The following is a 27,466-nucleotide window of genomic DNA, read 5'->3' on the forward strand; positions in this document are numbered from 1 at the left end:
CTGTACTTCATATATTTCTGGGAGCCTAGGCTTAAGTCCTGTAAAAAATAAGTACTCTTGAGATCTAAATAAAAATGTGATGTGTTGATATTCTTTCAGATGCAATGCAAAGTACGAATATAGTTGGAACAAGAATAAATCAATTTGAGAAGGAGTTTGATACGTGTCCAATGGAGAGAGTGAATGAATGCCCCGAAGAGGAAGAAGAAGAATACGTGAATCGACGAGCCAATCTAACACGGTCAGAAAGTCTACAGTTAAAGGTAACATCGACTTTCCATAAACATAAATTTCAAGACATCCGTTTATCCGTCGTGGAGGACGAAGCGCCTCCAATAGATAACATGGTGATGAACGGCAAGCTGCCACCGCTTCTTATGCCCGGGCATGCGTCGACACTCCCTTCAATTCCCGGCTATGTCCCACCACCAAAGTCACCACGATTTGACCAACTCAAACGCTGGAAGAGCATGAAAACGAAGGTAACTTTCGTTTTCGTCATGCCAACGCCAAAATTTGCATCCAAAATAATCTGCGCATTTTGTTCCAAATTATAACCATCTAGCTAACGAAATCTCTGCTCTGATCTATTCATGAATGTTGTCATCAAATAGTTTGTTTGCATTCCTCCACTTTTAATAGCATGGCATATAGAGGGAGAAAATCTTCATTGACTAGTGTATGCTAGTGGGCATGTGCGATAAATTGAAATTTGTTAAATATATTCTTTCTTTACATTCCATTATTAACAATTATTATGCAACATTATATTATAATTCACAAATTCATGTAATATAGTAAATAAATATAGAATGTTATAAAGAAGAGATAAAGATATATACAGTGGAGTAAACAGATATAGACAAAAGGGTTTTCTGAAGAATTTCATCAGATCAGCAGGTTTTAACCAAAATAACCAGAATGTTTGTGACATGGTCTCATCTTAGTTCATCTCAAATTCGTATTGGAGTTGCAACTAAACTGGAATATGTTCATAATTACAATAACAAAAATCAGAAATCAACGAAACAAACATTTTAACAAACATACATTTTCGAAAACCTCATTAAAATTGGAAAGCTATGAACAGTGAGTTTTATGAGTTAAAATAACACACATGAAAACTTTATCATTTGTGAACGTATTATATATACATTTAGTGGAAATGAATAGAGTTTAATATGTTGCATATATTAATATAGATACTGATGAGTGATGTAGTGGAGATGTGAAAAAAGATCAACCTCACACATTAATGCATGAAATAGCCACATTATAATGCTAATTTTAATTGGAATAATTACATTTGTTTGCATTGGAATATAATACAGTAGTTTATACATATCACAAGCAGAGATTTGGAAGACATAGAATATGGTATGTCATAGTTCAATGAACTTGGAGGTGATGTTGATTTTTTTCAATGGGAATTTTACCTATTGAGGTCAATTTTAGTCATCAGTCTACCGCCCTCTTCAGTTTCTCCAATCACCATTTATTCTATAGACAAGTTGACTACCGTGGTTACGTCTAACTTTCATGCATTCATTTAGTTAACGTTACTGCAGTTTTCTAGTTAAATATTCTTGGATCAGTTTCTAGTAGATTTTGGTGAAAAATTATGAACATAGCCAGAAAGTAAATCTAAAGTTCTGTCTACACTATCAACCTTTGTGTTAACCTCTGTTTATAGTATCAAACTGGTTTAACAAAAAAAGTGTGATGATGTGCCAATATATGAACACTACAATATTTGGGCGCATCATCACACCTTTTTTGTCAAACTAGTTTGATAGTGTAGATTTCACACAACAACCACTCAAACTCCCATTATGCTGTACTAGTATACAAATATTACCATTTGGTCACTTTGTCTGTCATATGTTAGTTAGTTAGTTTAGTCACGCACACCACCACCAGGTCGGCTGTCATCGTACAAAGTATATAAAACAAGATCTGTTTGAACCTTTTACTCACTATCCAGCTGTAAATCTCTTTATAATATTGTTAATATGATGCAAGGATGATTTCCTGTGTTTATGTCATCAATTTATACCTCTTATTAAAGATTATTTTACAAATCCTAATTACCTTCATTACCTTATAAAAAAACACGGCCATTTTAGATTCTGTAATATTACTTGGTAGGTAATAGTGATTATATTATAGTTATAATAATGTATATGAGGTGGGGGTTTCAAGAATCTAAAATAAGGGGTGGGGGTGGGGGGGGGCTGGACAAAATGAAGTTCTGTCATTTTCATTGCATTTACCAGATACTGTATTTTCTCTCAGATTTGCCTTATTTCTAAGTATCATACTTAATAATAATAATAATAATGGTAGTCTTATATAGTGCCTAATACAATGTTTCTAAGTGCTTTACACACAAAAATGATCAATAAAATATCCTAAGATAACCAAAAAAATAAAAAGCAAAGGAACCATTTACACCGCTCTGTTCTCCAGCACTTTGAAGCTCCCCCACTTATGGTGCTTCATTAAAAGGATTCTTATAATGAGTGCTTAAATTAAGCAACTTGAAAAGAGTTGATTGAATTCAAAGACCATTATTGTAATAGAGGAAACATTCCATTAGCTTCAGATTTAGGATAATTCACAAAGTGAACTTCTGTGTGGTGTTCACAAATAAAGTTAGTAGAATCTCTTATAATTCCTGAGATGAGAGTTTAGTAATTAGCTTAGATAAAGCTAATTTATTAAAGATAATTGGCAATAAGAAGATAAGATACTTAACTTTGTAATTTGAGAACTTAATTAGATTTTTGTTGATGTCACACAATGTGAACGCAACCACCATGGCATACAGAGTTGAACGCAACCACCATGGCATACAGAGTTGAACGCAACCACCATGGCATACAGAGTTGAACGCAACCACCATGGCATACAGAGTTGAACGCAACCACCATGGCATACAGAGTTGAACGCAACCACCATGGCATACAGAGTTGAACGCAACCACCATGGCATACAGAGTTAAATAAAGCAATCATATAAGTTGATTCAACACAGTAGCTCATTAGCAAATAATAAATTGAATTATGATACAAACAAATTTCAATTACAAAAATTTAAATAATCGTCACCTACAATGTAGTTATTCCTCCTCCCACTAAATTAGATAAACTTTGGCTCTTTCCACTAAATTTGATAAACGTTAGCTTCCCCCACTAAATTAGATAAACATTAGCAAACTTTAGCTCCTCCCACAAAATTAGATAAACATTAGCAAACTTTAGCTCCTCCCACTAAATTAGTTAAACTTTAGCTCCTTCCACTAAATTAGTTAAACTTTAGCTCCTCCCACTAAATTAGTTAAACTTTAGCTCCTCCCACTAAATTAGTTAAACTTCAGCTCCTCCCACTAAATTAGTTAAACTTTAGCTCCTCCCACTAAATTAGATAAACAATGAATGTAATGGGAGAAGCTAATTATTGAATAAGACCTGATATGTTCACAACCACTTTTTTAAACTGTGTACCTCATCTTGAAAATAGTCCCATGATGTTCCCAAAATGTCAATCTATTTAAAAAAAATTATATTTTGCATTAAAATTACAGTATAGTAAACGTCTTTTAATTCAAACTTTTTTTAATCGAAATTAAATTATGTAGTCATTTTCATTTGGATTTAAGTTTGTAATATTGTTTTTTTAATATGTTTTATATTTGTAGATTAATGTGTTATTTATGTATTTATTCATTAAATATATAAATTTATTAACCAAATATACAAAAATATGAAAATTCACAAATTACACATTGTGTATAAATTTGAAAAGAAAGGTGAATTTAATTTTTTTGAATTTCATTTATATAAACAAAAGATTATTAACTTAAGATACAAAAATATGAACATTCACAAATTACACATTATTTATAAATTAAAAAAAAAAATTGGAATTTTACTTATTTTTATTTCATTTATAAATAAAAGATTATTAACTTAAGATACAAAAATATGAACATTCATAAATTACACAATGTTTATAAATTTAAGAATAAAGTGTAATTTTAAATTTTTTAAAATTTCATTTATATAAACAAAAGAAAATAAATATTAGTTATAATTTGTTTGGCATTGTTATTCATTGACCTTGTAATAAATACATTACATTGTAATAATAATTATTAATAATGATAAACAAATGTCAATTAGCTCGTAGACAAGTATTTAGGTGACAATGTTTGAATGTCACTTTTGCAAATAATAGACAGGTTCTGATTACTTTAATACCGCATCTGTTTATTTATTTACTTCTTTTTAAACGAAGTCAATGTCATCGTTGCAGTTTAATTTAAACGCTAGTTATCACAGGTAGCCGTTCGTTTACAATCCTCCAGAGAATAGACTGAAACAAACCATTATCGTGTACCGTTTGCTGGGATTAAACATCCGAGATACTAACTCTGTTAGCAGCATCAATATTCTATATACTCTGACATGAGATTCTAGGCCTTACTGCCACGGATGAACAACTTCAGCAGAACAAGCTTAAACGATGTATAATATCCGCTTACGACGCTGGTCGTCTCTTTTAGAGGTTAGCGTAGAGTAATTTTCTATCACTACCCTTATTGGATACTCGTTGCTTGGGCTGTGCTTTAAGTACTACAGCTTATTTAACAGCTTCTCAATAAGAAACTTCCAAGCATGGTGAAAACTTCGCCGCCCGTGCTACGTTGGGGCCGAGACCTGAAAGAGTTTTTGAGATTTTCTGAGGTATTATATTAATTGGAGGAAATTTTTGGAAACTTTTTAATCATTGCTGGTGATAATTTAACAATTCGCAGTCAGGAATTTATAATGTCTTATTCCGTCAGGTTTGATTACTTTTTTCTGATGCTCTCCAGGTAATGTGACGCCGAATTTATATGATTTGTTTTTTTTTTATCTTTGTCTTTTCGGCCGTTTGGTAAAGTAGATGCGTTTAGTTTGGTAGTAGATGATAGATTACTAGGCTTAGCCTACTAGTTCATTACACATTTTCAGATTAAAGGTTTACCCATAAAAGCTCCAGCATTTTACATTTTAAAATTAGATTATATATATTATTCAAGGTATAGGTTTATTTTTTTCTCATATATTTAAAAAAAAATTAGTATCATAAAGTTATATAAAAGTATATTCTAATTAATAAACATTGTAAAAATTGAAAATTATGTAATTTTATATTATAAAAAGCATATTTTTATTTGTTGGTTTTTTTTCCCTTTTAATTATTAAAGTTGTGTTTACATTTCAAAAGTAACATATTTTATTTAATTTGATATTAATTCTTTTAGATTTAGTTATTTAGTAACATAATTATGATATGATATGATAAGATAAGTAAATTCTAAAACATCACAGGTCCTATCTAAAATTCTATCCTATTTTGAAATTGAAATTATAAAACTTTATGATTTGTATTGTTTTTTCCTTTTCAATTATAATTTTTTTGATTTACATTTCAAATTTGTTTTAATTTTGAGCAAAGAAACAGATTTTGTTTTTATATTATTTATGAAACATTATTGTTTTATTAATTAGGTCAACTGAAGTTTGATGATGAATAATTTATTGGGATAATTATAATTTTTGTTAAAGATGATAAAATGGTAATTCTAATAATAATTATTATTATTAAAAAGATAAATATTGAAATATACAAATTTTGGTTTATAACATTTTAACATATCTTAGGAAATAAAATAATTTACTCTAAAACAATAATTTTGCCAGTTTGGTTTGTGTGGACCAGGACACAATCACATGACAATTTTATTTATAAAATATTTGTTAATAGTTGTTTTGTTTTCTTTTTTTGTTCACAAAAAAGTGTCTCTTAATAATAGGGACATTCCAAATTTAGCATAGAATATAAATTATTAAATAATACTTTTTAAATATTATGGAATATATTTTTATAAAATGGTGTTTGCTTTTTTTGGCATTTCATAAAAAACTTTAATTTTTGAATTTAATAAAAAATGATCAAAATTAATGTTTTAACCTAAAATCAAAGTTTATATATTTTAAATTACAAATTATTAATATTTATTAATGAATTTGTATTTTGTTCTTTTAAACCTAAAATCAAAATTTATTTATTTATTTTAAATTACAAATTATTTGGCTATTAATGAATTTGTATTTTGTTCTGCAATAAAAGTAGACAATGAAAGTTGTACATTGGCCATTGGCCAAACAAATTTAATACTTTAATTATTACGATGTACTTTTTAAAAATTGTCTGCTAATGTTCAATGAATGTTTTTTTAGTATCATGTTGTCATGACAGCAATTGAGATGACATGATAAAATAAATAAAATGGTGCCGTATTGACGGTCTTAAGAGAAATTACTTCAGAACAGATTACAAAAGTAGAAATTACAAATACTTAAGTGATTATTTATGTTCTTATAAATAAAAAAAAAATGATTATTATTATAGAATAATGACAGGTAGAAACAATGATTTTAGTTATAATGTTTAGTGTGTGGAATTTTTCACATTTACACAAATTTTATGCTTTTTATTTAACAATATTATTTGACTGATTTGAATAGAATGTATTAAGAGAAACAAAAAAACCCAAAAATGTCTTTTTAATAATTTTATAACAGTTGTATGTTTGTTAACAAAACTTACTATTTGCCCAAATAATGTGCAAAGAGAAAGAGCAATTTTAGTTAAAGTTAGATTTTTGTGGTACGCTATTTTTTACTTATGCATTTAGAGTCGTTAATGTGGTTGAAATTTGTTGTTGCTGAAAGCGTGCCACTAGCTCAGATGCCGTAGGATAAATCACAATGTATGCCCATATTTGGCACATGCCTACTAGTGAATACGCCATAAATTTAGCGAGAGTGTCACCCATGTCAAACTACAAAGCCTTAAGCTTTGTGGGTAAATAACCGCAGAATGGCAGACACAAGGGGCTATCTGTTAAATACTGTGATAGACACATGACACGTAATAAAAATCTATTTTAATTTAACAGACTTGAAGTTCTCTGATTGGTTTAACATGGTCACATGACCATCTTTATATTGTTATTATTTTTATTAATATTCATAATAAAAAAAAACCAGATACTATAATTTCTTTTTTGAACAATTCCCAATTTTACTTTATTATGTTTTTATTTTTCCATTTAATGCTATAATGGGTAGAGGCGACTTGACTTAGTCGGCTCGTCTTAGTTTATACTTAACTTAAGTTTTCTATGAATATATAATGTACTTGCTTAGTTCATTGCTAAATAGCATTAACATTAGTTTGCACTTCATGATTTCTTTTAACTAAGAAATTCATATACTTCTTAGAAATGGATTGCAATTCAAATCTGTTAATTTAAATTTCATTTCAACTGACTGAATTTTATGAGAATGGAAAATGATTAACGTTTAATAAAAGATGTTATTTGACTGTTTTCTATGAAACTGTTGGCTGAATAAGTGTTGGTCAATTGGTCAGTTAGTCTTGTCAATATCAGTCATTTATTGGTTGCTCAAATCTTGTATAAACGCCTTCATAGAATTGTCGGCAGAATACTGTAAGTGTTGGTCAGTTGGTCTTGTTGATATCAGTAATTTCTTGGTAGCTCAAATCTTGTATAAACGCCTTCATAGAATTGTCGGCAGAATACTGTAAGTGTTGGTCAATTGGTCAGTTGGTCTTGTTGATATCAGTAATTTCTTGGTAGCTCAAATCTTGTATAAACAGCTTCATAGAATTGTCGGCAGAATACTGTAAGTGTTGGTCAGTTGGTCAGGTTGATATCAGTAATTTCTTGGTAGCTCAAATCTTGTATGTGTTCATAGAATTATCGACATAACTCTGTGTTTATTGGTCAGTTGGTCTTGCCAATATCAGTAATTTCTTGGTAGGTCAAATCTTGTATGTCTAAATATAATTGTTGGCTGACTACTGTTTTGGTCAATTTGTCAGTTGGTCTTGTTGAAAGAAAGTTGAAGTACAGTTTCTCAGTACATACAAAGTTGATTTGATTATATATCAATGATTTTCTTAACTATAAAAGAAAAAACTGTTATTGCACATTTACAGTTACAAACAAATTCTAAAAAGCATGTACTACATCATTCTTACTACTTAATATTTTATACCGGCTGAATTATAAACTAGTCTAAAAACATATAATAATGTAATGTGTCCTAAATATTAATTCACAAACTCAGTAATAATATTATCTCTAGTCTGACTCATAAACTGAAAACTCATTGAAAACCCGACACCAAATTGGTTGCAAAATACTTGTATTGTCGTAAATTACATAAAGCCTCTTTAGTCAATGACGTAACTCATCTGATTTTTTAGAAAACTATCTGGCAAAGCTTTCTATATTCCATCACATTTCATGTGTTTGTGAATATATAATAAGAGTTCATGGAATTATCATAATTGGCCTTTATTATTCATTAAAAATAAAATCTGGTAAAATAATTAAGTCACAAGTTTATCATTCAATCTATCTACTCACATATGTTAGCCATCTATCCATCAATCCGCCTTCCTTCTTTCTTTCCTTCCATTCTATCTTTCCATTCAATCCCTCCATTAAATCCTTCCATTCCATCCATCCCATCTACTCCATTCAATCCATAGAGGTGGCACATTATTTCAATACCAGAACTATTCCAATGTCTATTGCTGATGACAAGTTTATCATTTAATCTATCTATAGTCTGAGGGAAAATGGCAAAAGGCTTGCTACTTTCTAGGAGTTTTATCAGATAATCATATTGTTTTGACAATAACATGACCACAGTGCTGATTTTGCAATTTTCCCCTAAAACTGTAAGCCATCCATTCTATCACATTCCTCTCTCCATTCCATCCACCTTTACTTCTTTCTTTCAGTCCATTCAATCCCTCCATTCCATCCATCCCATCTATCCAATTGAATCTAAGCGATGGGATGGCACACCATTTCTATACCAATAACTATTCCAATATCTACTATTATCATTACAATATTATTATAATTTATAATGTGCACTCAAACTTTCATTTTACTTTCATTGCCTTCAAATAGCACTTAATATACATTTGATAAAACATCAGATAATTAGATATATATATGTAATATTACCACAGAAATAAAATCATCGTTACTTGATCATTATTATAAGATAATTGTGACATTCAAATGTGTAATAAGCCTTAATGCTTTGTAAGTATATATTAATGTATAACTGTTCATCAAACGTGATCATTTTGATAAACACTATTATTAAAACTTTTTGTATTTTTAGCAAGGCAATCTAGCAACAGGATTCTGAGCTCAGGAAACCAATGGAATTATCTGTGGCTTCAACACGATCTGTTCCACGCCCCTAAACATACGCTTCGCGCCACGGAGAATATGTACATATTACAGTACTGTTGGTATTTATCGCAGCCAGACATAAGATCAAAGGACTGTTATGAGTTCCTATCTTGGCAAGGCGAGCTCAGTGTCCTGTTGTTAGATTGCCTTGTTTTAACAAATATGATTCACTTTTATTTACAAATAAAATTATTAAAACGAAATATAACAAAATGAATGAAGGAGATACAAGGAAGGCTAAATGCCTAAACATCTTTGGGACTTAAATCTTAAGTACATTGACTTAATCAATACATCGTTTTTAATGAGTAGGACAAGATTAACAAGTTGATTAAATCGTACATTTTATAAGTGATTGGTATTTTGAAAGTAATCATTCTTCCCTGAAGCGCCGCAAGATTTATATTGCCGATTACAACTCATTAGACCCAGAACACTTACATTTATAACAGAATGCACATTTATAACAAAATGCACATGCTTCTGTGACAGAACACTTTAGATTTACAACAGAACAAATTTACAACAGAACACTATAGAACACTTGTAGTTATGACAGAACACTTGTATTTATAACGGAACACTTGTGTTTATAACACAACACTTCTATACAACAGAACACTTGTATTTACGACAGAACACCTGTATTTACGACAGAACACCTGTATTTACGACAGAACACTTGTATTTATGACAGAACACTTGTATTTACAACAGAACACTTGTATTTACAACAGAACACTTGTATTTACGACAGATCACTTGTATTTACGACAGAACACTTGTATTTACAACAGAACACTTGTATTTACAACAGAACACTTGTATTTACGACAGAACACTTGTATTTATGACAGAACACCTGTATTTACGACAAAACACTTATATACAACAGAACACTTGTATGCAACAGAACACTTGTATGCAACAGAACACTTGTATTATAACAGAACACTTGTATTATGACAGAACACTTGTATTATGACAGAACACTTGTATACAACAAAACACTTGTATTTACGACAGATCACTGTCACACATTTACAAACAAACACTTCAAATAATGCATTATTATGGAGATTTGTGATTCGTAACAAGCTAAGATGTAGGGACTGGTTAGGTAATGTTAATTCATTGTGCGCATTCAACATCGGGAACGTCCTTGCTCAATTCCTTGGCATAAGTTTTACAGAGGAACAGGAGATAACCAACTGCATAACATGTATAGATCTTGGGTTGTATGTCGTCGCGAATCGAAATTAAGTCTCTACCTGCACGGACTAACATTTTGGTCCATGAATTAAGCAGACCAACGTATGAGATCAAGCAAAAAATAGCCGTGTCAACTTTTCTGCTTCCGAAACAAACACAAGCACTATCATACTCTTCTAATTATAAAACAATACTAAATATGTCTTTAAGACATGGCTGTATTAGATACTGTATGTTCAATTGCCCAATTGTGTGTACATTCTTTTATAATGCAAAATGTATTGCAAATATATATCATTCTTGGGTTTTTGTAAAAGTTTATTAAATTTTATATGCAAATTGATTTATGCATATTATATTTGGGGTACTGTAGCATGATAAAGTTTGCACATTATGCAAATTAGATTGAATGTGTCATTGAATATTGTGAATAATTTAAATAATTTTACTAATATATACTAATTTTTCTGAATGATATATATTTTATAGATTTCTTATTTTGAAGATATTTACTGACTTTTTAATTTTAGGGTGAGGAAAAAATAAAAGCAACTCATGGAAGGCGTTCAAAAAGGTAGGTTTTTATTAATTTTGTTTAGTTTTAATAATTCTTTATTTGTTATAGCATGTATCCCCTTTAAAAGAGCACATCTGTATGATTGGTAATGGTAGTTATGTTAAAGTTGGTAAACCGTGGTAGAGTTGGTAGGTATAGGTGGTGGTGGTGGTGGAGTTGGTTCTGTCTGGTGTATGTAGTAGTGATGTTGTAGTGATAATAGTTGAGTCTGATGGTAGTAGTTACTTGGTTGTGGTAATGGCTCAGGTGTGGTGGTAATAATATTTAATATTTCCAGTTTCCTGGACTTTCTGCATTCTCACTCCTGAGGACGATCAAAGCATATTGATCGAAACATCGAGAAACAGTTCTTTCCAGAACCGCAAACTTTATATCAACAATTGATTTCGCCATGCAAACCTTCAAACAATATAATAATATTTCAATAATAAAATATATTTAAAAACATAATAATTTTTCTATGAATATGAGTACTTACCACTAAATCACTTGCTTATATTTAGGTGATTGACATTATGATAATGTATGAATAATATAATATAAATAGGTCTGTTTAGTAAAACAACATGATACTTAGATAATGAATATTGGTGTTAAGTTTCAAATTATTTCTTACGTAAGTGCATATATCGCCTTACTTTTTTGTCATCAATATCTTTCCAAAAAAAAACACAAAAAAAAATTGAGAAAAAAACTTGTAACGAGAGATTCTGTGTAAATCTCGTTATTATCGAAAATTATGATAAATATGTTGGTGCGTAGATTGAGTTTTGACAAAAAGGCCAACAAACTCGTTTTTCTAACTTCTAGAAAAGTATTAGATTCATATTATTTTCTCATCTTAATTTTTTTTATTTTGAGAATTATTGCTAATTTATTCATTGAAATGTTATTAGAGATTGACACAGTTCTTCATTAAAATGTAAATTTTTTTTGTTTCGCAGTTTTTAAGATCTAATTTTATGCGACCTTTCTAAAAGTCTTTCCTTGGAAATCAACCCCAATAAATGCATATTTGAATGTGTACAATCTGAATTTATATATGAATTTGTGTGTTTTTTGTTTTTACATATAACTAAGTTAATAATCGGTATCTATTGGCATTTGGAAATGACATGACAGACTTGCGAAAAATGTTAATTATTAAACCGAATCGAAGAATAATAACGCTATTATGAAATTAATTTGAAACTTAATGATAATGAGGAGAAAAACATTTTACGAGGCTAGTAAACCTAAATTGATACACTTAGCCGATTGCATTACATATGTAATGTGGATATACAGGAGAAGGCCGAGCAGGCTGAAAGCGCTAACTGTGAGTGTTAGCAGTCCATTAGTGAGATATATACATTGAGTGTATCAAACGACACTTGTGATGTGTTGATGTTTTTAAATCCCTCAACAATGATTGAAATATTGTGATAATAAAAACTACAACAAACCCTCTTCATTCAGTTATAAACCGTAGGATTGTTCCAAACTCATTTCATTGCTATTATTGGTGTGATTTCTTGATTGGATATGTGAAAGAATATAAATAAAATGAAAGGAAGAATGAAAGTACTGTATGAATAAGAAAAATGATAAAAAGATATATTGTGAAGGAAGAAGTAAAATGGATGATTGTATAAATTATTAAATATCTGAATAAAGCTTTCCAACAATATTTTTTTTGAAGGAGAGACAGAAGTAAGGATCAAGTATTTAGAAAGGAATACATTTGTTCAAAAAATGAAAAAAATATTTTAGCATAACAAATTTGAGAGAAAGCAGGATTGAAAAAGTGTTACAAAAGTTGTTTTTTTTTTTTTTAAATGTTAAAAAAGATGAGAAAAGGCAGAAGTATGTGACTTGGATGATTACAAAATTTAAAAAATGAAAAAGATAATAGTCTTGCCATTAATTCTAGAAACTATACACAATATTAATGTAATGTATTATTTGATCAAGATGTGCATGTTTAGATTTTCTAAAACAAACTTAACTAAATGAAAGAAATAATCAAAAGTAGTTTTATAGATTAGTTAGTTTGTCAATTACTAATGTTCATTTTTTCTCTAATGGTTTGATTTTTTGCTGATAAAAACACAACATTATAATTACACATAGTGGTTTTGTGGCATGGTGTGTAATAACAATGTAGTAATAATGATAATATGAAACAATAATGTTTTTGCACTTTTCTTTGGTGAACACTTCAATCTTTAAATCATTCATTTTCTAAATTCTAATTCTTAAAATACAAACAATTATTCTACTGCAGTTAGTGCAGTAACTACACTTTACTCTTTAACCTGGTTATGCAATTCTTTAGGAAACTTTTTTTTAGAAAATTATAAACACTATCCACTGCAGTGACTTCCTAAAACTAAAATCATTCATTAAGTTTTGTCTACACTATCAAACTTTTTGTGACAAAAAAATGTGATGTGCCCAAATATGGACATGATGATGTCATATTATTACCATATTTGGGCATATCACTACCATTTGGGCACATCACACTTGTTTTTGTCCAAATAGTTTGATAGTGTAGACAGAGCTTTAAAGCAGTAAAGAAATGTTATTGCTGTAGTATAACTGCAGTAGAATAATTTTTACATGATCCATTCCTGGTTTAAATTTTGAGATATAATTTGTTGATAAAAGAAAAGCAAAAACAAATGTTTTTATAGTTTAATTGTGATTTGGTGATTTTGCTTGCATCCACTTAACAGCGTTGTTTCTCCTTTTATTTGTTTCACACAATAAAGTTCCAGTGACCGTTCACACTGTCGTTCTGTTGAGTAAGTCTTGTTTTACACTCACTTTAGTTGTTGTCGTTGCACTCATTAATATTCAAATTTATGTAAATATATGCAAATACTATGCATATATTCTTTGGTGTTCTGTATACTACTTTTATATGATCAATACTTTTTAGACTTTCATTTTCTTTCTTCACTTCACACCGCAGATTTTTCATACTTCCATGTATTTTCAAAGTTTTAGAATTTTTAACAACCTTCCTTATGTTTTAGTGTATCTATGTATCTGAATAAAGTAATCTACACTGTTTAAAATAATCCAAATAAGGAGTGTGACATCATGAATATGCTTTGATTTTAATAAAATATAAACTATTGTAATTAATTTATATGGTACAATTATAATGGAGTTTTTAAATAAATATGACATTTTCTTTAAAAATATACGTTGGATTGTATTAACAATCGATGAAGGTTTTAGTCTAAATTAGTGGGTGGGATTATACGCAACCATGGGATTAAATTCAGCAAGTAATATATTTTATTTACAGTATATTTAGAAAAACAAATTTGGATATAAGCTGGCCTGTGGGTTTAGCTGGAACGGTTACAATCTATTAAAGTAGAAATGAATAAAATAATAGATTGATGATATTTGAATAATCAGTTCTATTATTTGGGTTATTTTTATACATAAACATTATCAGTACATCATCTGTACATACTTCTGTTCATGTTATTCTTCTCAATCCATTTCTCTATGTTAAGGTTACTGTTCTTAAGTGTTCCAATGAGATTTAGTTTAGTAAAATTAGAGAGTCTCCCTTGTTCACTGTTACTATCTATGTTCATTCCTTCTTGTAGTTAAAACAAATAAATTATTATTATAAATTATTTGTTGTATTTGTAATATAGACGACTCTCCCAATACCGGACTATCTGAAAACCAGAAACTCTCTCAGACTTTTCTTAAGGTACTAAAGGTCCCAAATTCATTTTTATCATTAAAAACACATTCCAAATACCAGACTTTCTGGAAAATTAGACATATTCCGCCAGCCCAAATGTGTCCGGTATTGGGAGAGTTGACTGTATATGTACTTCCTTATACTTACTCTCCTTCTTACTGAATCATCTTATTTCTATGATCCTCTTCCCATTTTATTTCCTTCTAAACAGTAGTTATATTTACCGGTATGTCATTTATTTTATTTCATTTAAATGTTCGTCATTTTCCCATTCTTTGATTTCATTATTGTATCATGTCATAAATTTACATTGTAAAACAGGTGTTCCTAATTTGCATATGACACATTATCATCATTTTCTGGAAAAATAGTTTGACAAAATAAACAAGATATATAAATTATATAAGTATATTATTAATAACTAAATATTTATATAAATTCTTTAATATACCATATAGGAACCAACAATAATAATACAATATTTAGGATACCACCATTAGACCCATAGCACCACTGACAAATTTACCAAGCATGGAGTGTCAAATTTAAAAAAAGATTAAATATGTTTATATGTTAATATAATTATGTATGTTAATTATGCATGAATGTTGATGTACACAGCACATTAATGTTAAGTATATGCATGTAAATATTTATGAATATTACAATTATTTAATTTTTTCAAATGTTCAAGATATGTTTATGTGAATTATTTAGTTAAAAACACCATTTATAAAAAAGTTTCTGAATTTGAACAATTAGTATACCAATACACATTGCATGATGTAAATATCTGTAATGTATAATAAATATGTTACTATGTGTAATGTAATGTTACTAAATGTGATGTTTACTAAACATTTTAATTTTAGCAAACATTTTAATGTAACTGAACATTTTAATGTTACTAAAACATTAAATTTAACTATTGTTTTTTTTCATTGATATCATCACAAGCATTTTCAGTATTTTATTTTTATTTATTTTTTTATTTTATTTTGAAACCCAAACAAACAGCAAAAAATAATTTGACAATAACAGGAGGGTTAACATACTAACAACTGAACGGATACAAATACAAAGAACAAATATCCTAAATAATAAACATAATAAGGTAGCATTTGAACATTATAATAAACTTAACACTTTGTTTTTAAACTGATTCAATGATTATGAAAAAAAAGGTCTAGTATTGTTATAGCGTACTATTTACAAAAAATATGATTATTATAGATTGTTTGTAATTGAGTGGTTTGTGGAGCGGCTTTGATAGACCTTGACTTTTAAAAACAAAATAGACTGTGAGCAGGCTACTGTCATTGGTCATCTCCAGCCATTTTAGCCATTAAGGGATATACTATGTGTACTATAGCAAAGTAACAAGGATCTGTTATAATAATATCATCATTATATCACTATATATTTCATATAAGTACAACGGCAAATTATTGTAAATTCATATATGTAAATGTTTACTACATTACAGCTAGTTAAATTAAATCAAAAATGTTTTTTCTTTCACATCACATATTGCATTCCATGTTACGATGTTATCCTTTATTTTTATGTGCTATGATCACTAAAAACGTTCGCAACTAAAGTGTTTTATGCGTACAATTTCTATCGGAGAAAATGCTTTTAATTATTGTGATTCAATTTGAAATTTATCTATTTTTAGCGATGTTGATCTGGACACGGAGAAAGCGAATTCTATGTTGTCACAAGGTTCGTCATCATCAAGCATGTCAACGAGGTTTGTACTATGTTTTGGACTATTCCATTAATCACGTAGGGGAGGGATTAGTTTTAAATGTTTAGGTGTCTGTCTCATTATACTGTAGTTTTTATTTAGGATCATTTTGTTAAAAAATATAAAAATATATTGTAATGGCTTTATAAATATATTGGATAAACCGCAAATATCGTGGGACCAATAAATCAAAATATATTATATATAAGTAGAGCTACAGTACACTATTTAGCATGTGTACGAATAATGTACAAAGATAGAGATTTATTTACACACTTTTCTAATATTATTGTATCCAAATAATAAAGATATTAACTTTTAAATTCACTGATTTTCCTAGTGTATCATAGGCTACTTCCCTAATACTGTGGCACATGTGAATAACCTTAGAAATAATTCATTTGATACAGTAAAGTTGGAACATGTGATGAACATGTGATAGTGTATCACAGAACTTTCCTATGATACAGTTGTAACATGTGATGAACATGTTATAGTGTATCACAGAACTTTCCTATGATACAGTTGTAACAGGTGATGAACATGTTATAGTGTATCACAGAACTTTCCTATGATACAGTTGTAACAGGTGATGAACATGTGATGGTGTATCACAGAACTTTCCTATGATACAGTGTAAAGAATGAATCAAAGATTCAATTTTTTATTTCACCAGGAGTCATGATTCGTTATTTTCATCTTGCGAATCAAATACAACGTTTCGACACGACATGCCTGAATATGACGATTCCGATCTTGACGTAGAAAACGATATTCCAAATTGGCAAGAGAACGTGGCCAAAGACTTCCTCAAGAAGATGAAGAGTAAAGAAGTTAAAAGACAAGAAATTATTAATGGTTGGTTAAAGATGTACTTATTAGGGACCTTGTCAAAGTTACTGCAGAAATAATTGTTTAGCAAACTTCTTTTGGGATAATCATATACACTGTTTATTGCAGTGATTGCCTTATAAACTTCTACATTGAACAAACTAAAAGTCTCAGTGTGAAACAAAAATGTAGTTTACTGCAGTAACTGCAGTAGAATAATTTTGACATGATCCAATTATTATGCAGTATTAAAAGTAAATTGTTTTTGTAACACTATTTTTCCCAATGTCTACATCATGTCATATAATAATTGTTTGTACCTGTACTAGTATGTTAAATAAATCAATGTTAACTTTTTGGTTAAACCAGTTGACAAGTACTTACTTGCTACGTTTCAGCTACTTTCAGTAGCCTTGATCACGCAAATGACGTTGACATGATGTTCTGTCATTCGTCATAGTTCGGTGACTTGCGCCATCTTTCGTCTGATGTTCAGCTTTCTGCTGGTGTCCCCCTTTGGATGCTCGGGTGTCCCTTTTTATTAAGTCATCATAGATGTGGCTCAGTTCATGTCCTCCCTGGTCTCTGTTGATGTTCATATTTGTTTTTCTTATCCAAATGGCTTCTTTTATTTTTCTTGATAAGTAGTGTTGTTCTTTGTCTAATATTTTTGTATTTTCAAAATCCGGTATGTGGTTTTCTATGGTGGCGTGATCTGTGATAGCTGATTTGTGTAGAATTTTAGATTGTGAGTGGCGAGCGCTCCTGGTTCTTGTCCCTACCGTATTTTTTTCCACGTCTGTTTTGTGTTCTATTATTCTTGTTTTTAATGCTCTGCCTGTTTCCCCTATGTATACCTTCTTGCAGTTGTGGCAACCTACTTGGTAGACTATACCACACTGTTGATCTTTGTCAATCTTGTCTTTAGGATGAACGAGACTTTCTCTTAATTTGTTTTTGGGAGTGATATATGTATTTATATTGTGCTGTTTCAATGTTCTTCTTAGCCTTTGAGTCATCCCTTCGACATACGGTAAACCAATGTTGACTCTGGATTTTTCTTTATCTGTTGTTATTTCTTTGTCTTTGTTTGCTTTTCTATGTTCCCTTTTGTCTTTAACTCTTTTAAAACTCCAGTCTGGATATCCGCATGTTGATAAAGCTGCTTTTATATGGCTCATTTCTTGTTTTTGTCCTTCTTCTGTTGATACGATGGATTCACATCTGTCCACTAGGGTGTTGACTACGCTAAGTTTGTGTTCGAGTGGATGATTTGATTGAAAGTGTAGGTATTGGTCTGTGTGTGTCGATTTTCTGTACACTGATGTTTTTATGTTACCATTGTCTTGAATAGTGATTAGAGTATCGAGAAAAGGGATGGTGTTGTTTTTCATGTTCTCCATAGTGAATTTTATTTGGCCTGTCTGGTCAATGGTGTTTAGATGTTGGAGGAGTTCTTCTTCAAATCCAATTGGTACAATTGCCAAGACATCGTCTACATATCTGCGCCAGAAAATCGGTTTGATATGTGATGGTGCTGTTTCTGTGGCACGTTGTTCCAAGTCTTCCATGAATATATTTGCCATTATGGGGCTGACAGGACTGCCCATTGCCATTCCCTCTTTTTGTCTGTAAATATCACCATTAAATGTGAAATATGTCGTGTTAAGAACTAGGCTTAACAGCTCCATGATGTCCTCCGTTTTCAAATTGGTGTTTAATTTTCTTTGGACTTGTTCCAGGATCTTAGTTTCTTTCAGTAAAGTGTTGTGTGTTATATTGATTGTTGGTTTTATAGGTGTCTTTGTGAATAGAGATATAACATCAAAGGATACAAGTGTGTGTTTTTCTATGTCTATGTTGTTCAGTGCTTTTATGTCGACTGCTAATTGTTTAGAGTTTTCCACATGGAATTCTGTGTTTCCAACCAACGGTGATAATAATTTTGAGAGCAATTTGGAGACTTCGTAGTATATTGTGTTGATATTGTCTACGATTGGGCGTAATGGATTGTTCTGTTTGTGGATTTTAGGTGTGCAGTATAGTCGTGGGATGATTTCTGCAGTGGGGAAGAGTTTGGTTTTCCATTGATATGTTATTTTCTTTTCTTCTAGTAATCTGTTTAGGATTTCCACAAGGTTTCTCTTGTATTTCTTTGTAGGGTCCTTTTTAAGTTTTTCGTACACATCCCCATCTTTCATCATGGTGTTTACCTTACGTTTGTAATCAGGGGTGTTCATGATCACCGTAGCTCTGCCTTTATCTGCCGGTAAGATCATGATGTTTTTGTCTTTTTTAAGGCTATGTATGGCTGAATGTTGCTCTTTTGTGATATTTGTTTGTGGTGGTTTGGTGGTTTTTAAAATGCTAGTAACCTTACCTCGTACAATATCTCTTTCCGCTTCAGTTATTTGTTCACAGGCTACTTCAGTGGCTACGATCACATCCTGGATGGGTAGCGTTTCTTTGGCAATCGCAAAATTCAGGCCTTTTTCTAGTATGTCGTGCTCGATCGGTGATAGATTCCTGTCTGACAAATTTACTACCCATTTTTCTTTCAATATCGTGCCGTTCAAATCTATTTTTTTGTTTATGTTATTTCTTAGTTTCTTCGCCTTTTCTTCCCACCATGAGAGTTTGTTTACATGTCGTTCCTTTGTTTTGATAAACTCTGACTCTTGACATTTCTGTATGAAGTTCCGGATATTGTTCCTATCCCCCCCGTTCGTAATATTTTGATCTAGTTTTCTTTCTAGTACTACTTTTCTTTGATCTAGATTTTCTATATTGTTGGTGATTACCCTAATCCGTTCTCTTATTAGTTGTTTTTCCGCTTGTTTTATGATGCTGTGAGCTTTTTCCGTGTTTATTGGACAGCTGAGACGTAGACTCGGGGGTGTGATGTTTTTACGTTTACATTGTAATGTAAAAACCCTATGGTTCCGTTGGCGGGAAACCTTCCTCACTAATTTTTCTTCTTGGCGAACAATATTTATTGTTTCCTCACCATAGATCGTACGTAGATTCTCAAAAAATTTCATCTGGTTTCAAATATATATTAAATAAATCAATGTTAACTTTTTGGTTAAACCAGTTGACAAGTACTTACTTGCTACGTTTCAGCTACTTTCAGTAGCCTTGATCACGCAAATGACGTTGACATGATGTTCTGTCATTCGTCATAGTTCGGTGACTAAAAAAAAATTTTTTGAGAATGTACTAGTATGTTTGATGATTTTCATGACATAAGTATTTTATTATGAAATTGTATTATAATTAATATGCATAGAAACTCATGTATATGCAAATTTAGGCAAATACAAAACACTTGTATTCAGAATGCAGAGGTTAATTTGAAATTTATTATTATTAAGTATATTATGTTTATCGGTACTTATGTTTTCTGTTTTGTAGAATTATTCCACACTGAAAGGACGCATGTTCGAGGCCTTAAAGTGCTTGATAGGGTATTTTTCCGTCCAATGCAACATGTGCATGGGTTAGATCAAGAGATTAAGTTCATATTTCCAAATCTTATCGACTTAATTGAAGTGCATACATCATTAAACAATGCAATGAAAAAGCGCAAAGAAGCATCTAGCAATAACGTCATAGAAGAAGTCGCAGATATCTTGTTAGATAGAGTAAGTTTTTCTTTTATTTTGTTTTTCTTAAAGTAATGCAAGTACATTTTTTGTTCCTGTTTATTACTGTAGTATGTAAATGTTTTAATTTTTTTTTGTACATAATTTAGTTTAAGTTTCCTTGTACTGTAAATAGGCCTATTGTTAAATCATTTTCTTTCCTCTAACTTTTATTTTACTTACTCTGGACTCGCCTTCATTCAAGAAGTGTGCCACTGTTTCAAAAGTGTAGCTTCCAAATAAATTATTATTATATAATTTAATAATAATAATTCAGGTTTATATAGCACGTTATGCAAAAGCCTCAATGCGCTTAAAAGTAAAAATAAAAATTATTAAAAATGAGTTCAATAGGTGAGCTTTTAAAGCAGCTTAAAATAAGCAACTGAGAAAACCAAAGCATAAATTACATTAGAAGTGTAGATTCATTTTCATTATACATTGATTTGAACTTGAATTTTTACTTTTATATTTTAGTTTGATGGTACAGAAGGAGAGAGAATGCGTAAAGTTTGCGCCACATTCTGTGAAAACCAAGCTGCCGCATTAGAGAACCTGAAATCTAAACAAGCGAAAGACCAAAAAGTGGGGCAGTTTATGACGGTAAGCTACAAAGGATCATTTTAAATTACTGCAGTAACTACGTTATTGCAGTAAGAACATGTAGTTACTGTAGTAATTTAACATGACTTTTTACAATCATTGCTAGTTTTAGTTTGTTTTAATGTATAAGAAAAGTTTACTTGGATAAAGTAGAGGGTGATACCATTATCTGATAGAGGTTCTCTACTCTTCGCAAATGTTTTCCTCTCTATGGAGTGAGAGGCTATTGTTGGTTTATCCAGGTAAGCTAGGCACATACTAGCCATCACTGTTGGTTTGTGTAGTTTATAAGGCACTGTAATACACGATAAACATGGTCATGTGATGACCCCAAAAAAGTCCATAATTTTGAATAGATTATAATTTTTCACAAACATGTTGTTTTTTATCATAATTTTTTTTTCTTGTTTATTTAGGAAGCTGAATCCAATCATTTATGTAGACGATTACCATTCCCTGGAATTATTTCCATTGTATATCAACGAATTACGAAATATCCACTACTTATAGAAAACCTAATAAAATATACAATATGTAAGTTGAAATTTGATTGAATCTGCACAGAGGATTAATTTGATAACCTAATCTTATTAATCTGCAACAAATTATTTAAGTAATATTTTATTAATAGATTTGTGTCTTACAAATCAACTTCCGTTCTTATTTTGATTTCTCTGATATTTTTTTTGTAAATAATTTTAACTTATATAAAATGAATTTGCTTATTTACTGCATACAATAATAAATAAAATAATAACTCGACTTGGCAGTGACTCCTAAATATGTGTCCGAAAGGAGAGGTTCTACTTTATTTTAAATTGTTTGTTTTAGCTCCGAACCCAGATGTTGAGAAGTTACAGAAAGCTTTAGAATGCAGTAAGCAAATGCTAAGTTACGTGAACCAGGCAGTGAAAGAATGTGAGAATCAGCAGAAACTTGTTGAAATAAGTGGACGCATGGACACATCACCGCTTGACCGCTCCAACAACCCTATTGTACAAGAATACAAGGTACATTTTTATTGCATTTAGTTTTTAGCAGCTGCTAGCAACCTCTCGCGTTCCTCTGATTTCCTAGTGGCACTAATTTTTTTTTTTTTTAAGAAAGTTATCTAGCAATGATAATAATTTGTTGTTTTTAAATTAAAGATTTTTAATAACAAAGTAGGCTTGACTATGATAAAGGTTTTTACATAATCATTATGTGATACATTTGTTAATAATAACTTGGGAAGTTGTTGTTGTTATTCCTGCATTTTCCTGGTAAAACAGACGATGACCTAGTTTTTGTGACATGCTTTAATTATAAATTCTATAAAGAATGAAGAAAACACAACATTTTTTTTCTATTTAAATTTCATAGAACATTGACTTAACGAATAGGAAGCTACTACACTATGGAGACTTAACATGGAAAATAGGAAAAACGAAAAAATTAGGTAAGCTTTTGTGTGTAATTAGACGTGGTTGAGCAAGCTCTAGCGCTGTATATTGTATGTCTATATAAAGCAGAATGACCTATAAATTATAAATGGTTAAATAATTGGCTTGTCTGAAATATCGTTTAAGTAAACACTTTAATTATGAAGTGAGACGACATTAGCTGGATCTTTAATCAGTTGCAAGCAAACATGTTTAATGTACTCTCAATGTGTTAATGTTTATTAAGTTTTTGAAATGTTTTAGTTGAGTATATGTAAGGATTTACCTTTATGTTTATGTATACAATTAAAACAACTTCTGTATGTTATATCAAATATTTTGTGTGCTGGATATCTTAAGCTCTGTCAACACTGTCAAACTAGTTGATCTGTTTTCTTTCTTTTTGTTTTTCTTTTATATTTTATTTTTGTTGTAAATATGTTTACTGAACCACTTTGGAAATCAGTACATCTGTATTGAAAGTGTATTTCAGTTTAAAGAAAGAACAAATAAATAAATTTGGACAATAAAAAATAGTTGTACAAAAAAAGTGTATGTATGGCAGCAATATGCCTAAATATGGTAGTGATATGACATAATGTCCATATATGGGCACATTGCATTTTGTTGTCACATAAAGTTTGATAGTGTAGACAGAACTCTATATCACTGTATATTGATGTGTTCTTTAGATCTGCATGTGTTACTGTTGGATGATATACTAGTGTTACTACAAAAACAAGATGAACGATACGTGTTGAAATGTCATAGTATGACTGTACAACGCGGAGATGACGTACGCAATACACACAGCCCAATCGTAAAGTTGGCAACTCTACTATGTCGAAACGTTGCTACAAGTGAGTTGCAATATTTACAAATTGAATGCACAAAAGTAGATCTAACTACTGTACTTATTTTCGGATGATATGTGTATGTTTGACACAAACATATAAATTAAAGTCACAAATCTCACCTGATAGAGATATATCTTTAAATATAAACAAACAATTCTGTCCCCAAAAACTAACTCTGCCAAACTTGGCATGTTGCAGTACTATTTTTACATTTCTTTACCCATGGTCGCCCAAACCAGAACTGGTTTGCATTGGGGCTCTGTATTATAATATAAACAAAATGGAGGACAGAGATGTTCCACTCCAAATATCATTTTAAAATGTCTTATACTTAATAAGACTACTTTGATTTGAAAATACTAACAGAAGTCTTGATTCAATTTATTAATTGGAAGATTATTATTAAATTTTTCGTTCTCTTTGTAGACAAAAAAGCGTTTTTCTTAGTAAGCACACAGATTACAGGCCCTCAGATCTATGAACTAGTTGCCGGCACCGCTATCAAACGACAAGCGTGGATGGACGTCATTCTAGCGGCACAAGAGGCTGCTAAGAAACGACCGTCACGAAGGAGAGAAGCACGTCCCTCTGCCGTACCAATCATACAGAGGCGGGAAGTTGAAGAGGATAGGTAAGTAGATATCATGATATCCGGGGTTAGGAATTTAGAATGTTTAGTTCTGGCAAGAACGGTTGAGTTTCTCAACGTTTCAATCAATGTACTTTGATCGTCCTCAGATGCGAGAATTACTTAACTATAATGCACCCTCTAGAGGTCTAACACCTCTTTTATGATATTTGTTAGCGTCTTTATTATTATTTTTCTTCTTTCCATTTTGGCTCATAAAAAAGCCTAACACTTTAAACCAATGACTAAATAATATTTTATAGACTTATATCCAAGAAGAAAAAATCTGAATTTAAAAGTTTGAATAGCTTTACAATTGCTGAAGATGATATATATATAATAACATTCACTATTTTTCAGCGAAGTGATTGTGACCCCTGCTGCAGCACCGCAGACGGCGACGGTAGTTGAAGGACCAAAAATTATTGAAGGGTCTATAGAAGTTGTTAGGGTAAACAAAGAAGAGGCTGTCCGACATAAGACCAGGTCTAATGGTAAGTTAAGCACCAAACTATGACATAAGACCAGGTCTAATGGTAAGTTAAGCACCAAACTATGACATAAAACCAGGTCTAATGGTTAGTTAAGCACCAAACTAAGACATAAGACCAGGTCTAATGGTAAGTTAAGCACCAAACTATGACATAAGACCAGGTCTAATGGTAAGTTAAGCACCAAACTAAGACATAAGACCAGGTCTAATGGTAAGTTAAGCACCAAATTAAGATTGAAGACAATGTCTAATGGTAAGTAAGTACCAAACTTTGAAACTCCTATTAAGGGAAAATTTCCCATGAATGGAGCGAAAGGAAATATATACTATGTATACACCATGGCCAAACCCCTATTCAAGGGTCACCCCAATTAAGAGACATTTGGTTTGGTCCCAAAGGTGTCCCCTTAAGGAGTTCTACTGTAAGATGAGACAAGTTATTTAAAAACAAATTTAGTAGAATAAAAGTGCACTTTCAAAAGATTTATTATTCGTTTTAATTTGTAGAATGCCAAAGCCATGTGTTCGATGGCTCATCATCTAAACAGTATGGTAACCAAGATATCACCACGCCTCTTACAGATATTGTGAATAAGGTTTGTAAATCATTTTAATTAGTAATAATAATGTTCTTGATATTTGTTTTTGTGAAGTAGCATTTGTGCCAGGGAGCTAAGTAGTTGATCAGCCTATTCTAACATAAATTTGTAAATTTATACTGGGAACAATTATGAATGCAATTCTCAAGTGGGATGCGAACCCACGACCTCCAGATCACTAGCCAGGTGGTCATACCTCTAGACCACTGAGCTTATGCTGATGGATAGAGTTAGATTTGAGCCCACTGTAAACATCTAATTAATAATGTCTGTATTATATCTTATTATATCATATTATTATATATACAACCAAAAACTATTGAGTGTTCAGTTATCTAGAGAAAGAATTTGGGAAAGGCTTAAGAAAGTTCACTATATCTTTTTGTTGTCTAATTTTACCATCATAAAATAAACGTCTTATATCAGAGTTTTACAATGTCAATCTATTGGTTATGTTGTAAATAATTTTGTTGTAGCCATTCTCAGAAGATGCGTCAAGTAAGGACATCACACAGCATCTGTTGAGGTTGTCAAGAAAAGGCAAACAAACCTCTGGTAAGAAACTATGTATTTAAAATTTAGTGACTTTCTCTCGCGTTGACAACTGACATAGGTGAGAATAATCTTTATTTAGCCAACATATAGAACATATATTATTATTTTTTTCTGCTATCTTGTTATGTGTATGTTTTGAAAGGAAAAAAGATCTGAAATAAAGTATGAACTTTTTTGTTTTGATAATTAACCAGTGATTTCATGAAAGAAATGAAATTAAAATCCTGCATCCAACTTACAAATTGTTGTACAATTATCAATAAATCTCATTTTTAACTGGTATTGTATTTTTATTTTTATTTTATATTTTTACTCAATATTCTAATATTTAGATTAGTTTAGATTATGAGTGCTTATAAACTATCTTAGAATTTTTTTTTCTCAATATTCTAATTTAATTTCAGTAGCCTAAATGATTTAGCAATTAAATTAAATCACATTTAACTGTTAAAATTAACAATAGTACACTTAAGCTTCTGTCTACACTATCAAACTTGTTCGACAAAAAAAAGTGTGATGTGCCCAAATGTGGTAGTGAAATGCCCACATATGGTAGTGATTTGACATTATCATGTCAATATATGGGCATGTCACAAAGTTTGATAGTGTAGATAGAGCTTTAGTTATTAAAGGGCATTCTTGCATATGTATTATTGTGGTGTTGGCAGTGGTAATATTTGTGTATAGATGAGAGTAAAACTGCAAGTTATGCAAAAGATAATCATATTATTACCGATGATAAACTTTGATATTTAACTAATCATATTATATTGACAATGCACAATAATGAATAAGTACTTTATTAGAGGATTATACTTACATAATACCATGACGGATTAATTGGTAATTTAAGCAGGTTAGTTTTAACGATGTCCTGTTCTTTCAGATCTCATTTCAGAAGAAAAGTACACCAAAGTTCATATAGAGCACATATCGTTAGCTTTTGAATTGTCTACACAGAGGCTTAAAGATTTATTGGTGAGCTTTATAAATGTATTTCAGTTGAGACTCCCAAAACCAAACTTTTCCTGAGGTTTAAAAAATCCCTAATTCTATGTATTCACTAAAAACCCATTCGAAATTTCAAACCAGACATATCAGGCCAATCCAAGTCTAAAGCTCTATCTACACTATCAAACTTTATGTGACAACAAAATGTGATGTGCCCATATATGGAAATGAAGATGTCATATCACTACCATATTTTGGCATATCAC

The 27,466-nt window shown here is 30.7% G+C and overlaps 1 protein-coding gene across 10 annotated transcripts in view; it reads left to right on the top strand.

Moving 5' to 3' along the window:
• Window positions 1–27,466, top strand: part of LOC144850354 (rho guanine nucleotide exchange factor 12-like) — a 79,893-nt gene that overhangs the window by 47,410 nt on the left and 5,017 nt on the right. For 7 of the 10 annotated variants that reach the window (XR_013614079.1, XR_013614078.1, XM_078707619.1 and 4 more), the window contains 16 exons: window positions 100–482; window positions 11,104–11,147; window positions 13,907–13,939; window positions 16,547–16,621; window positions 17,295–17,476; window positions 20,864–21,093; window positions 21,571–21,696; window positions 22,113–22,230; window positions 22,528–22,706; window positions 23,059–23,134; window positions 23,810–23,977; window positions 24,401–24,605; window positions 24,963–25,096; window positions 25,603–25,691; window positions 26,171–26,249; window positions 27,136–27,227. Coding sequence is in view for 8 of the 10 variants with exons in the window: in XM_078707619.1 (XP_078563745.1) it covers window positions 100–482; window positions 11,104–11,147; window positions 13,907–13,939; window positions 16,547–16,621; window positions 17,295–17,476; window positions 20,864–21,093; window positions 21,571–21,696; window positions 22,113–22,230; window positions 22,528–22,706; window positions 23,059–23,134; window positions 23,810–23,977; window positions 24,401–24,605; window positions 24,963–25,096; window positions 25,603–25,691; window positions 26,171–26,249; window positions 27,136–27,227 (2,213 nt within the window). In the remaining 2 variants the exon portion in view is untranslated. The remainder of the gene's footprint in view (window positions 1–99; window positions 483–11,103; window positions 11,148–13,906; window positions 13,940–16,546; window positions 16,622–17,294; window positions 17,477–20,863; window positions 21,094–21,570; window positions 21,697–22,112; window positions 22,231–22,527; window positions 22,707–23,058; window positions 23,135–23,809; window positions 23,978–24,400; window positions 24,606–24,962; window positions 25,097–25,602; window positions 25,692–26,170; window positions 26,250–27,135; window positions 27,228–27,466) is intronic. The other 3 variants (XM_078707626.1, XM_078707620.1, XM_078707627.1) reach the window with 3 other exon arrangements.

The sequence above is a fragment of the Antedon bifida genome, chromosome 8, assembly GCF_963402885.1.
Source record: "Antedon bifida chromosome 8, ecAntBifi1.1, whole genome shotgun sequence".
NCBI lineage: Eukaryota > Metazoa > Echinodermata > Crinoidea > Comatulida > Antedonidae > Antedon > Antedon bifida.